At 52.0% G+C, this 14,126-nt stretch overlaps 1 protein-coding gene across 14 annotated transcripts in view; it reads left to right on the plus strand.

Moving 5' to 3' along the window:
• SIPA1L3 (signal induced proliferation associated 1 like 3) overlaps nucleotides 1-14,126 on the plus strand; it is a 237,324-nt gene that overhangs the window by 138,706 nt on the left and 84,492 nt on the right. For all 14 annotated transcript variants that reach the window (XR_003427365.1, XR_003427367.1, XR_003427366.1 and 11 more), the window contains 2 exons: nucleotides 342-2,171; nucleotides 6,010-6,140. Coding sequence is in view for 10 of the 14 variants with exons in the window: in XM_027079390.1 (XP_026935191.1) it covers nucleotides 650-2,171; nucleotides 6,010-6,140 (1,653 nt within the window). In the remaining 4 variants the exon portion in view is untranslated. The remainder of the gene's footprint in view (nucleotides 1-341; nucleotides 2,172-6,009; nucleotides 6,141-14,126) is intronic.

Raw genomic sequence — 14,126 nt, forward strand, 5'->3', positions numbered from 1 at the left:
TTTTTGAAGGCCTTATATGCTAGAGATACAAGCTAAATTATTTATAGGTAAAATGGCCTGATGTCTGGGATTTATTCTAAAATATTGTGCCAAAAACAAAGTGGAGGAGTAGGGGAACAGATGAAACAGGAATGGCCAATAGTTAATAGTGTTGAAGCTGGTGGGGTGGCTTATCGTGTCCTCCTCTCTGCTTTGGGGTATGTTTGAAATTTTCCATAAAAAAACGGTTTTTGTGGTTTTGTTTGTTTGTTTTTAAATGAGTAAAGCTGTCAAAAACAAAAGGTCATTCTCTGGGAGCAGTATAACGGCACATCTCACCTTTGCCTTTTCTCCCTTTTCAGCATGGCAGGGAAGGCACCCCTGCAGCCTGCCAGCCCTCGCGCACACCTGCTGCTTGCTCGGCCCCGCTGAGCCACTCAGTCTGGAGGCCCCGGGACAGCGCCTGCCTCGTGAGGTTGTCCTGGCTCAGTTGTCCACAGCGATGGTGGAGAACTGGACTCCACAGGCTCACAACCTTCCCGACAGGCTTCAGGGGCCAGAATCCTTCATCCTGGGACTGGTGGCCCTGAACAATGGCTGAGGGCCAGGGGACCCCATAAAGTTAGTCTACAGCTTTCGGGGGCCAGTAGCACTCCAGTGCCCGTGGACTATGGCCACCTATCGGCCCATTCCCAACGATGGTGTGGACCTGGCCGTCAGCTGTGGGACCAGGGCAGCCGATGTCCTCCCCGGCCCGCACACAGGGGACTATGCTCCCATGGGATTCTGGGTCCAGAACGGCAGCATGCCCCAGGCTGTGGGTGAGAGCCCGGCCAGTGCCACCACCCGCCCCAGTCCCACCACCCCCGCGGTGCCCAAGATGGGCGTGCGGGCAAGAGTGGCCGACTGGCCACCCAAGCGGGAGGCCCTGAGAGAACAGAACAACCCCAGCCCCTCACAGGACACAGATGGCACAAAGGCCACAAAGGTGGCCCATTCCATGAGAAGCGTACAGAACGGACAGACCCCCACCAGCACCCCGGCTTCCTCAGGGTCCAAAGCCTTGCACCGACTCTCCAGGAGAAGGTCTAAGGATGTGGAGTTCCAGGACGGGTGGCCCCGGTCCCCCGGCAGGGCCTTCCTCCCGCTGCGGCACCGCAGCAGCAGCGAGATCACCCTCAGCGAGTGCGACCTGGAGGACGCGGCGGAGCCCCGGGGCGCCCGGCACACGGGGGCGCTGCCGCTCTTCCGCGAGTATGGGAGCACGTCCTCCATCGACGTGCAGGGTGTGCCCGAGCAGAGCTTCTTCGACATCCTCAATGAGTTCCGCAGCGAGCAGCCCGAGGCCCGGGGTGCCCCGAGCCTCACTGAGCTCCTGCGGGCCGATCCCGGCCGACACGTGGCGGGGGGCGGCAGTGGAGCCAAGGGGGACGCCCGCAACGGGCAGCCCGCCAAGGACGGCCTGCTGCCACTGCAGCCCATGAAGGAGAAGGAGAAGGCCCGGAAGAAGTCCACGCGGGGCCTGGGCGGTGGGGATGCGGTGGACTCGTCCATCTTCCGGAAGCTGCGGAGCAGTAAAGCCGAGGGCGAAGCGGCCCGGTGCCCCGGGGAGGCCGAGGACGGCCGGAGCCCCCCGGAGGCCAGCAGGCCGTGGGTCTGCCAGAAGAGCTTCGCCCATTTCGACGTGCAGAGTATGCTGTTCGACCTCAACGAGGCGGCCGCCAACCGGGCGTCCACGGCCCAGCGGCGGAACACGACCACCGGGGCCTCGGCCGCCTCGGCCATGGCGTCCCTCACGGCGTCGCGGGCCCACAGCCTCGGCGGCCTGGACCCCGCCTTCACCAGCACGGAGGACTTGAACTGCAAGGAGAACCTGGAGCAGGATCTCGGCGACGACAACAGCAACGACCTGCTGCTCAGCTGCCCGCACTTCCGCAACGAGATCGGCGGTGAGTGCGAGCGCAACGTGAGCTTCTCCCGGGCGGCCGCGGGCTCCACAGGCAGCAGCGGTGGGGGCGGCGGAGAGGGCCGCCCTCCGGAGCCCACCCTGAGCGCCTACCGCACCAACGCCAGCATCTCGGTGCTGGAGGTGCCCAAGGAACAGCAGAGGACGCAGAGTCGCCCACGGCAGTACAGCATCGAGCACGTGGACCTGGGCGCCCGCTACTACCAGGACTACTTCGTGGGCAAAGGTGAGGTGGGGGCAGACAGGTGGGCAGCACCTGGTCTCTGAGACTGTCACTGCTCATTCATTCGCTGCCAGGCCCTTCCTTGGCCACCGAGGGTGCAGAAAGACACAAGACCTCCCTCAGAGAGGAGCTGTGACGATGCAGGGAGTCCAGCCTCATGACACATGGGTAGCACTTTAAAACCCCGAGCTACATGAAACAGTAGATATGCATTAACTTAGCAAATATGTGCTTGGGTCAGCTATGTGCCAGGGCACTTTCTAGAGCTGGGGGATACAGTATTGACCAGCTTGAAACAAAAACCTTGTCTTCCTAATGTCTTAGTGGGGTAAGACAAACAATAAAACTAGATAAATACGTAAGGTGTGGTGAGGGGCAAGTGCGGTGGAGAAAAGTGAAGCAGGGAAGAGGGAAACAGTGTCAGTGCTGGGAGTTGCATTTTCAGTAGGGAATGGTCAGGGAGGGCCTCCTAGTGAGTGCCCTTTGAGTACTGAGGTGAAGGAGGTGAGGGAGGGAGGCTTGTGGAGATTGAGGACAGTGTTCCTGACACGGGAAACAAGTGCAATAGTCCTGGAACACTGGAGGAATAGGATGGAGGCCAGTGTTGCTGGGACAGAGTGACTGAGGGAGAGTGGAAGGAGCTGAGACAGGTGACAGGGGCAGATCATGTGGGACTTTGTGAGCCACAGTGAGGACTCTCACTTTTACCCTGAGTGAGATGGGGCCGCAGGAAAGTTCTGAACAGGAGAGGGCCTTGATCTGACTCAGGTATTCTCAGCCTCCCTCTAGGGAACAGGCTGTGGGGGCAGGGGGAGCTGGGAGACCGAGGAGGAGGCTGCTGCAATGGTCCAGGCAGGAGATGGTGATAGGGAGGTCTAGGGGAGCCTAGGAGGGGGGAAGAAGCTGGCAGGTTCTGGATTCCCTTTGACGGCGGAGCCGTTGATGTTTGGAGGGTGTTAACACAGGCATCACACGTGGTTAAGTTCATTAGTGCTGATGAGGCAATCCTAGGAGGCAGCAGAGCATAGTGCAGAGACCACAAACCCAGGCAGCCTCGGGGACCAGGCAGGAGACAATAGAGGGAAGCAGACCAGGCAGGGACTGCACAAAGGGCAGCTCCTGCTCAGCTCCAGCTCACTGTTGTCATCAGGAAGTATAGACAAGCTCAGTGTTGCCAGCCTTTCCAATTTTTCTAGATTCTCCTGAAATTCAGATTTTTTTAGTATGGATTCTCCTATATCAATTCAGAATTGAATTGATATAGTAACAGGCTTAAAACAGCATAGAAGTTTATTTGTCTCACATAAAGAAGTCTGGAGATGTGCAGCCCAGGACTGGTATGGTTACTCCTCAGAAACAGTGGAATGCCAGCCTTAGTGCATGGCCTCCGAGCCCTCAGGGTGGTCTCCTGGTCCAAGATGGCTGCTGGAGTTCCAGCCATCACATCCATGTTTCCAGGCAAAGAAAAGGAGGAAAGGATTCGGGCAAAATGTCAACTCAGCACCCCTACCTTTTTTTTTTTCAAGTCAGCCCCTTGTAAAGAACATTTTCAGAAGTCCCAGCCAACTGCTTCTGGTCATTGGCCACATCTGTCTGCAAGGCAGGCTGGGAAATGTTAGTTTTTAGGTAGACATAGCCCCTCTCTTTTCTTCCTCCAAGAACAGAGGGTTTCTCTTAAAATGAAAGAAGGGAAGAAGAGGTAACGGATAGGCAGCCAGTACTCCACAGCAACTAGTTTCAAATTTTTTTTAAAGCAGTATCCTAGTCAAATGCAACAAATGTCAACTAGATCGTCCAGAGCACAGTCTCTGGAGGCCCACCGGCGTTGGAGTCCGACAGCCCTGTGTTTAGGATGTCTTTTTCATAGCTTATTAGCTACGTGACACATTTTACCCCTTGGACTCCGTGTCCTCATGTGAGGAACAGAGATGATTGTAGCAGCATCACATGCCCAGAAACAAAATGACACAGAGACTGAAAATTAAGGGGTGAAAAAAGAAGTTCAGACAGTCACTAACCAAGAGAAAACTGGTGAGGTGACATCAGTATCACACAAAATAGATTTCAAGGCTAAAAGCTTTGTTAGAAGAACCAAAAGGGCCATTTCTTAGTGACTTTCTAAAAATTTACCCAGAAACTAATAGTTGTGAACCTTTGTATACCTGGCAACCTGTTTGAGGGGTATATAAATAAAAAACTACTACAGCGACAGGGAGACGGGAACAAATCCACAACCCATGGGAGAAGTTGGCAGGGTCGCTCTTTGAAATTGACGAATCCAGTAGCCAGAAAGTAAGGCTGAGAGGATTTGAAACCTGGTTTTGCATTTATACTATATTAATTTTCTACCTAACCAACAGAGAACACGTTCTTTTCAACTTGCACGTAGGAATACCTACACGGAAGGACTGTGGTTAGGATCAAATAAGATTGTACATCAAAACAGTTCTTCATCAGGCAGATAGTGAGTGCTTATCATGGAGCATTAAAAAGAAGCTTTTCTTTGAAAGAATGATTTCTTTGTAGTCCTGGAAACTCATAAATAAGTTAGTCATTGGTCAGTGTTTATCGATTGCCTATTCTATGCTAAGACCGCAAGGTACTGGGTATGCATTGGCGGAAAACAAAACAGATCCTGCAGCTGTTTCAGGAATGAACTGATATCCGTGGAGCACACTTACTCTGTTCTCTGACCAGCTGGGGAGATTGTTTAACCCACTGCAGGTGCTGTTCTTATTGGGACCATTAATTAACACACATTTGAGCCTTAGATAAGCCTTTGAATCATCTTACGAGAATAGAAACCAACGTTTAAATATTGAGAGTGCTGGGGTGGGAAGGAATCTCTGGCAGTGCGTAGCTGCTGACTTCACGGACTTAAGACAGACTGCTGGTGGGCATCTACCACAAGCAGGAGATACTTGGGTTATATATCAGTTAGAACTGTTTGCCTGGAAGGATTATAAGACAGCAGCATGTTTGTTTAAAAAGGGGAGACAGCTGTCATTTTGGGGAGAGAACAGGAGACTTCCTCCATGACTTGGTAAAGTCTCTGTCACCATAAGGAAAAAAAGAGTAGTGTTTAAGTTTCCTACATCTATAGAAATATGGTGAGATAAAGGTGACGCTTGGGGACTGGAATCATGGTCCTTTTCTGTGACAAACATCATGCCCTGGGGGTAGTACTAGCCAACACATCTCATGTGCTTACTCTGTGCCCGGCCCTGTGCTGAGTGCTCCATGCTTATTAACCTGTTTAGTCCTTACAACCGGCTGAGAGAGGGCTCCATCCTTCCTGGCACCGTTGTACAGATGAGAATGCCATCAAGCAACTTGGGCCACACATCTAATGAGTCCAGGGCCCGGATTTCAGCCGGGCAGAAGCCTCTCTAGACTAGAATCTAACCACTTCACGAGGGCTAATTGGCAGCTAAGCTGCTGAACGTTTGCAAATATGGGATAATCACAGCGAAGCCAGGTTTATAACATGGCACGCACTGCACTAAGCGTTTTTGGTTCGTAGCCTCGTTTCACTCTCACATCGGCTCTATGAATCATGGGTAGCGTGAGGGCCCCCCATTTCCCAGATGAGAGCGCTGAGGCTCAGGAAATTTCTGTGGGCTATAGTAAGGTGGGCTTTAACCTCTTAACGGTCTCTCCATTGAGTGTGATCGTGACCAGCCATGAGGTTTGTGTGACCAGGATCCCAAGAGCCTGCACAAGAGCTCTGTACGAGTTGCACGAGAGCCTTCCCCAGCTGTCCTCTCAGCAGGCCTGCCGTGGGACGTCACCCCTCCTTCCCAGAGAGCTGACTCTGAGCTCACCTGCTCTTCCCTCTCAGAGCATGCCAATTACTTTGGCGTGGACGAGAAGCTGGGACCAGTGGCCGTGAGCATCAAGCGGGAGAAGCTGGAGGACCACAAGGACCACGGGCCTCAGTACCAGTACAGGATCATCTTCCGGACCCGCGAGGTAGGTCCCATTGCTATTGCTATTATTACATAAATCACAGCCACTCACATCTATGAGCCTTACTCTGTGCCAGGTTCTGTGGGTAAGTGCTTCCCCTGTTTCAACTCGTAATCCTTCCAACAGCCTCAGGAGAACAATCCTGTCAGTCTCCCCATTTTACAGAAGGGAAGACTGAGGCTCAGAAACATGTCTGAAATCAGTGACTAAGTGGCCAGGATTGGAATCCAGTGTGTCTGACTGCAGAGCCCAAGATTCTGACATTTGCAAAAGATTAACTGTGATGAATATAAAAAATAAAGGGAGAGATATAGGGGATTCTTTCAGGATTGTGAGATGCCCTGCAGAGTGGAAAGGAGAACTAAGGCAGCAGGTCTCGGGCGGGGCAGGAATTGGGGAATCTCAGCAGCAGGCACTGCCGTTGATGTTGATCAGCTCAAAACAGGCCCAGCCTGCCCACTTTCATTCAGAATAGAGGATCCCATTGTCCTGGCTTGGTCAGAGGTCTTCCCTTGCAATAAATGTCAGCTGTGGCTAGGGAACAAGGCCCGTTGGGGGCACCCTGCTCGATTAGGACTCTTAAGTTGTAAGTGGCAGAAATCTACTTCTATCTGGTTTAAGCCAGAAATAGAACTCATTGGTTTATGTAACTGCAAATCCAGGGGTAGGAATGGCTTCAGGCATAGCTGGACCCAGGCACTCAAATGATGTCACCAGAACTCTGCCTCCTTATCTCTCCCGCTCAGCTGGCTCTGCTGCTTTTTGCATTGTGAATGTCATCCTCTCCTGCTACCAACAAGCTCTCTCCATGTCATGGGAAAATGGGGACCGGCTGCTCAAATCTTTTCCATCTTTTTACTTTCTCCTCCGCGTTCTTATCTGCTGAATCTCTGGGAAGGACTCTGATCGGCTCTGCTTGGATCACAAGCGTGGGCCAGTCACTGTTGTCAGGGATGATAGAGGACTCTGTCTAGATCTAGGACATGTGCTCCACCCTGGGTCCAGGGGCCGGGCTGGGCACTGTGATCGACAGTTCTGTCAGAGCCACCCACAGGTGGTGGTAGGGGGGTGGTTCCTCAGCAAAAGGTGGGGAGCTAGGCCAGTAGAAATGATAGAGACTTCCAAAAGACCTCAAAGGAAGACCTTTTCAGAAAAGGAGCAATCATCAGCTGGGCAGGCCCCCCCAATGGATCTCCCTCACCCCTGCATTACCCCATCCCCCTTGGGCCTGGGCTTTTGCACAGACATGGGAGCCCAACAGGCAGGCACTGCCAGGGAGTTTGGATGTGGGGCCAGCCGATCCTGGACCTCATCCAGGCCGGCAGATGCTGCACCGAGGGCCGTGGCCGCATCCCCTCGCGAAGACCTTCCCGCTGAGGGGGAGTGAGATGACACAGATGGCAGCGTAGGGGAGGCAGCCCCAAAACCTTTGTGCCCCAGATCACAGGTGGTCACCGGCCCCGGAGTCTCCCCAGCATCCTCCTCCTTCCCTCTCCTCACCTTTCTGGCCAGATGAACACCAGGGCAGAACGTGAGGTGACAGCTCACACTGTATCCAAGTGTTGTAGGACATGTGGGGAGCTGCCAGGTGAAATGACAACAGCCATCATATACTAATCAATAATATTACAGCTGCTGTTGTATTGTAGATTTATTCAACACTGTGTGTCGGGCATTTTCTACACCGATTATGTATATTCACTCCCTTTGCTGTGGTTCCTATTCAGTAGGTTGGAAACTGGCTTGGTGCCATTCCTGGCTCGTTCCTGCTTCCGTTCACTTCCCACGCCCAGCGCCCACACACTAGCCTCTGATCCGCCCCAGGCTGGGCACAGGGCCTTCGCAGCTCAGGGGCACAGGCCTGGGGTTCATCCACTCCACGGAGATTCACTCAGCACCACCACCGGCCAGCACTGTGCTGGGCACTGAGGAAACAGTGTAAATAAGGCAGCAGAGATGCTCACGGGACTGCATTTTTGCTGGGGAGGCAGACAATACGTAGATACTCTTGTAAATTAGACTACGTGGTACATGATGACAAGGTGGAAGGCAAAGCAAGGAAGAGAGACAAGTGCGGGGGTGGTAAGATTTTTAGACAGGATCGTCAAGGGAGGTGTTACTCGGAAGGGAACATTTGAGTAAAAGACCTGAAGAAGATGAGAGGAGCCATGTGGACATCTGGAAGAGTGTTCCAGACACAGGGAACATCCAGTGCAAAGGTCCTGAGGCAGGACCAGGCCTGGCACAGTCACTCAGCAGCTGTGAAACCTTGGGCACGTGGCTTCTTCTCTCAGAGCCTCTGTTTCCCCCATGGGAATCCCACTCTCACAGGACCATAGTGTGGGCTTGGTGAGGTTGCACATATAAAATAGGCAGTGCTGGGCCTGGCACTCGGGGAGAGCCCAGTGAGGATAGCCGTTGGGAGAGGTCTCAGTTTCCTGTCCCCTTGTCACATTCAGTCAGCCCTGTTGACTTTTGGCCCACCGTGAGGTTCATGGCCACAAGCAGGCCTTTCTCTGCCCCTCACACACATGCAGGCCACACGTGTACTCAGTCCTGGCCCCAGCCCCTTGCAGAGCCGCCTATTGGGCACTAAGGCCTGAGGACCTCGTCATCCTGTCATCTGGAGGTAGGGGCAGAGGCCAACAAGGTTTGCCTTGCCCCTTCCTAAGGCCCTTCCTGCCATGGAGGCAGAGAGTCACATAACCCAAAAGTAGTAATGACAGTAGTAATAAGAATAGCTAACACTTTTAGCACATATTCCTGCCAGGCACTCTTCCGAGTGTTTTATATGCATTGACCCTTCAGATTCTCTCAGTAGTCCCACGATGTGGGTCCCCTTCCCCCCATTCTACAGATGAGGACTCTCGAGGCCTAGGGCTGTCACTCGTGAGGGTCCCCCAGTGGCAGAGCCAGGATATGAACCCAGACTGCCTGTGTCCCCAGCCCGTGCTCTTAACCACTCACCACGCCCTGTGGGGTTGAGTTTGTATTCTGGCTCTGGGAACAGACAGCTTGGGGTTCGGTTGGGCTCTGCCACTCACTAGCCTTGTGAGCTTAGGCAGATGGCTTTACCCCTGGATGCCTCAGTTTCTTCATCTGTAAAATAGACTTTGTACCGTTTGTTCCTTGTGTCCTGGAGAGGCGGGAAGGTTCTCCTGGACCGGCACGCATGAGGTGGCATAGCACAAGGCTGCAGGGTGGTGAGTGCTCTGAGCGGCAGATACTGTGATGACGCTGCTGTCGTGTTGTCACTGTTTCCCGAAAGGTCAGAGGGCCTTTCTGGGGAGTGAAGGTTCAGCTTATGGTCAGAGTTCTGCCCTTCTCCTGTCGACACACACATCTCGGGCTCCGGTTAACCAAGGCATGGGGGCCAGAGCGAAGGGCCCAGGCTGTTTTCCAAGCCAGCCGGCTGGCCTGCCCCAGATGGCCGCCCCCGGCCGCCAAGCAGACCGAGTGGGCTCACATCTCCCAGCAGATGGGATGGGAGTGTTGGCAGCTCTGAGCCTCCCGCTGGGGCGGGAACAGACTGGAGCTGGGCTTCAGGACCACACGCCGAAACATCAGCCCCACCCACCCTGAGCCTGGACAGGACAAGCTCCAGGCCAGGGCTGCCCTGTCCTGAGCCCCTTGCCGGCAGGACACAAGGAATGCCAACTAGCCGGGGACACTTTGGCCCAGCAGGCTCAGTGGGTTCCCTTTGGCCCCAGATATGAGTTTTTGACAAGCCTTAGTTTTGTGAGGGTTAGAGATTTAGATTTTTTTTTTCTTTCTTTATTGAAAAAGTAACTGTCACTCACTAAGAATTTAAACAGTATATATGTATACAAAGCAGAAAAGGAAGAATCTTGTATTAAGTGTAAAAAGCAAGTGTAGTAGCGAACCTCATTTGGGACCTCACTTGTGTTCAGTAGGCACCGATGATGGTGTGATGTAATCTCCAAAGCATACTGTTAAGTGGGGGGAGAAACAAACTGTAGCTTCCTATTAAGGTTAACTTTTTTTTAAATTTTTAACTACACATATGGCTTTGTGTAAAAACATCCGACGTGTGTAATGTGATAATGGCTAACACATATATTGAGTGCTCACTGTATGCCAGATACAGTGGTAGAAAAGCACTGTACATGGATTATCTTCTTGAATCTTTATAACCCTTTGCGACAGGCACTGTTATTCCCCATTTTATAGATAAGGGAACAGGCACAGAGAAATTCAGCAGCTTGCCCAGAGTCACACAGCTAGAGAAGGGGGAGAGCCGGGATTTGAACCAAGGCAGACTGACTCCCAAGTGACCTCCCAGGAAGAGCTCTTGGAGGGTGGACGCAGCACAGGGGAAGGCAGGGATGCATCTGAGTCAGTAGCTGGTGGAGAACAACCTGTGCCGATGGTTAGTTGCTGGTGTGGCCCTGAATCCCTTTCACAACTCAGTGAGATGATGCCAGATGTCATCAAGGGTCAGAGCACACAGGGTCTCGCAGCCTGAGCAGCGAGTGTAGTTTTGTTTGGTTTTGTTTTAAGGCAAGGGTTTCTTTTTTTTAATTTTTCTTTTGGCCGTGTCGGGTTTTAGTGGCAGCACGCGGGATGTTCGTTGAGGCATGCAGGATCTTCCATTGCGACGTGCGGGCTTTTCTCTTCTCTAGTTGTGTGTGGGTTCTAGGGCACATGGGCTCTGTAGTTGTGGCGCACAGGCTCCAGAGCACGTGGGCTCTGTAGTTTGCGGCAGGCGGGCTCTCTGGTTGAGGCATGCAAGCTCAGTAGTTGTGGCATGTGGGCTTAGTTGCCCCGTGGCATGTGGGATCTTAGTTCCCTGACCAGGGATCGAACCCACGTCCCCTGCATTGTAAGGCGGATTCTTTACCACTGGACCACCAGGGAAGTCCTGCGAGTGTAGATTTTATTGGGAGAGAGACGGAACGCTGTCAGCAGGTTCTGCACAGAGGAGAGACACCATCTGACTCAAGCTGCTGCGGGAAGAATGGACCGGCGTGGGGTGGTGGTGGGGCAGGTGCAGGGAGACTGGGAAAAGGCTGCTGTCACAGTCCAGGTAGGACATGATGGTGGACAGGACCAGGTGGAGAGCAGAGGTGGCCACACGTTGCAGCCTGCCAGTGCCCTACTTATTATCGCCAGCAGAGAAGGAAAAGCTGGGAGCTTTTCAAGTAGTGGCTTTTGGTCAAGTCTTCAGAGCCAAAAATGTGACGGTAGGCCACCTGTCTCGAGTGTTGGAAGAGAATGAGGATTTCTGGTCCACGCTGTCTCTTGGCCCCAGCAGAGGGCACTGTGGGGCAGTGTCAGCAGGATAGAAAGGCGCTGATCCCGTTGGTGCCTTCATTGAAATTCACAATCCCAGGGCCACCCAGATTGGCAGGGCAGAGCATCCACACCACAGTTTTTCGTGATGTACTTCAAGACTATCCGGCTTATCCTAAGAGAGATTTGTTTATTAATTCCCAAAGCCAGAACTGGGAACTCCCAACCATGAGATCATTCATTCCTAACACGCATGCCTCTTGCCCAGGTCCTGTTTGGCAGGGTTAGGCTGTATGCTTAGAGGCAGTGTCATGACACGTCATTTTTGCCACCTCTTGCATCTGTTGACTTTTTGGGGTGAGCGTGTTTTTCCAGTTAACGTTGATCCTCCCTAGTCTTTAAACCGTAGCCCCAAGTGTATTTTGGGTGCTGACAGCAAGCCCCTTGGGGGAGGATTTTTTTTCCCTGTTCTGCTGCAGACTAGGGAGTCTTCTCGCTGTGGTGCTGGAGCTGCCGTGCCTCACCCAGAGCACAGCGGAGCCTGGCGGCCAGCAGCACAGCGTAGATGGAAGCCTGCGCTAGTGATAGTGAGGACGGGAAGCAGCAGGGGCTCTCAGACGGGGCTGGCGGGGTGTAAATTGGTACAGCCACTTGGAAAACGATTTGGCAGTTCAGTAAAATTGAAGATTAACATGCCTGGTGACTCAGCAATTTCTCTCCTAGGTATAAACCCAGACGAAAATGTGTCCATGTGCACTAGGAGATGCTTCCGTGAATGTTCCTAACAGCACTGCTCACAGTTGTCAAACGCTGGAAGCAGTTTCCGTGCTCGTCAGCAGTAGGATGGATTAAATCCATTGGGGTAAAAACGTCAGCCTCTTACTGCAACATGGTCGTATCTCACATCCATAGCATTGAGAGAAAGAAGCCAGATAGAAAAGAATACAAACGACATGAAGCTCAGAAGCAGGCAGAAATAAATTCTGGTGTGAAAAGTCAGGATGGGGTTGCCATTAGGGAGGTGGGAAGGGGCACGAAAGAGTTTCCGGAGTCTAGTAGTGTGTTTCTTGGTCTGGGTGGTGATACCTAGGTATTCACTCTGTGATCATTCCTTGAGCTGTACTTATATGTGTTGTAGACTTTTCTGTATACGGATTATATTTCACAGTTAAAAAAATATTTCAAAGAGAAGAATCATGAGCTTTGGAGACGTCAGACCTGGGTTGGAATCCTGGTTCAGCCACTTAGCTGTGGTGACCTTGGCTAAGGCACCTAACCTCTTAGAGCTTCAGTTTTCTTATCTGTAAAATGGAGATAGTAAAACCTCCCCTGAACAGACCTGTACCTAGATAGCTGCTATCATTCCTGGAATACAGTGCAGTGAACTATGCCTTCATAAATGTGACTCGTTATTAAGATGTATCTGTTGGAAATTGCTTTGTCTGCAAAGTAACAGAAAACATGACTAACAATAGCTAAAACAAATACGGGGTTATTTTAATTATCTAACAGAAGAAGTCTGGGGATAGGCAGTGGCAGGACATGACTTCTGTGTAATTTTTGTTGTTGTTGTCTCTTTACTTACGATCACAAGATGGCTTCCACAGCTCCAAACATCTTATCCTTATACCAGTGTCCTTAGAAAAAATGGGCAGGTGGAAAGGGGCTTTCCTTTACCAGGGAAGAAAATCTGCCCTAGACGTCCTCCCCAAGCTGAATTCCATCCCATCTCATTGCCTGGAACTAGTCATGTAGCCGACTATAGGAAAAACTTGGAAAGCAACATCTGCGTAAGAGGAATGAGATGGCCATGATTGGCTTGACTCAGGTTTTCAACCCTGGCTTCACATCAGAATCACCTGAGTAGTATTAGAAGAGACAGAGAGGGGCTTCCCTGGTGGCGCAGTGTTTGGGAGTCCGCCTGCCGATGCAGGAGACACGGGTTCGTGCTCCGGTCCGGGAAGATCCCACATGCCGCTGAGCGGCTGGGCTCGTGAGCCATGGCCACCGAGGCTGCGCGTCTGGAGCCTGTGCTCTGCAACGGGAGAGGCCACAACAGTGAGAGGCCTGCATACCACAAAAAAAAAAAGAAAAAGAGAGAGAGAGAGTGAGTGAGTGTGTGTGTATAAGTATACAAATATACAAATATGTAAGTGTGTGTATACATACATACGTGCGTGTATACATACATGTCTGGGCCCCACCACAGACCAGCCGAATCAGAACCACTGGTGGTGATTTTTTCAGGAAACCAGGTTGAAAACCAGTGTCACAATTCAAGATCCAAGATGGTACCGGTGTCCAGGGCAGGCAGGTGTTTTACATAAGAGCTTATGGTAATAAGTGTACACATAATATTATTCCTGATAATGACAGTAAGAGTGTTTGTTTGAGTGTCTACATTGTGGAGCTTGTTTTATCCATTATACCTCTTATTACCTGACATAATCCATCTCCTCGCCCGCACGTCAGCTCCAGGAAGACAGGGGTCTTTCTTCTTTCATCATTCGTTGAACAAATGAAGGACGTTCCATCCACCATCTCATTTAGTTCTCCCAACAGTCCTTGGAAGCTGAGGCTCACAGATGGGCAGTCACTTGGTCAAGAACACACAGCCAGGACACAGCAAGTTCAAGTTGGTCCAGACCTAGTGCTTTCTGGCAGAGCCCAGGCTACTAACCATCCCACATGTCGCTTTGAGAACAGGACACCCTCATGTGCTCTCATCCCTTCCCG

The sequence above is a fragment of the Aethalodelphis obliquidens genome, unplaced genomic scaffold (assembly GCF_003676395.1).
Source record: "Aethalodelphis obliquidens isolate GAN/ISIS:26980383/991018 unplaced genomic scaffold, ASM367639v1 scaffold43, whole genome shotgun sequence".
In the NCBI taxonomy this organism is placed as follows: domain Eukaryota; kingdom Metazoa; phylum Chordata; class Mammalia; order Artiodactyla; family Delphinidae; genus Aethalodelphis; species Aethalodelphis obliquidens.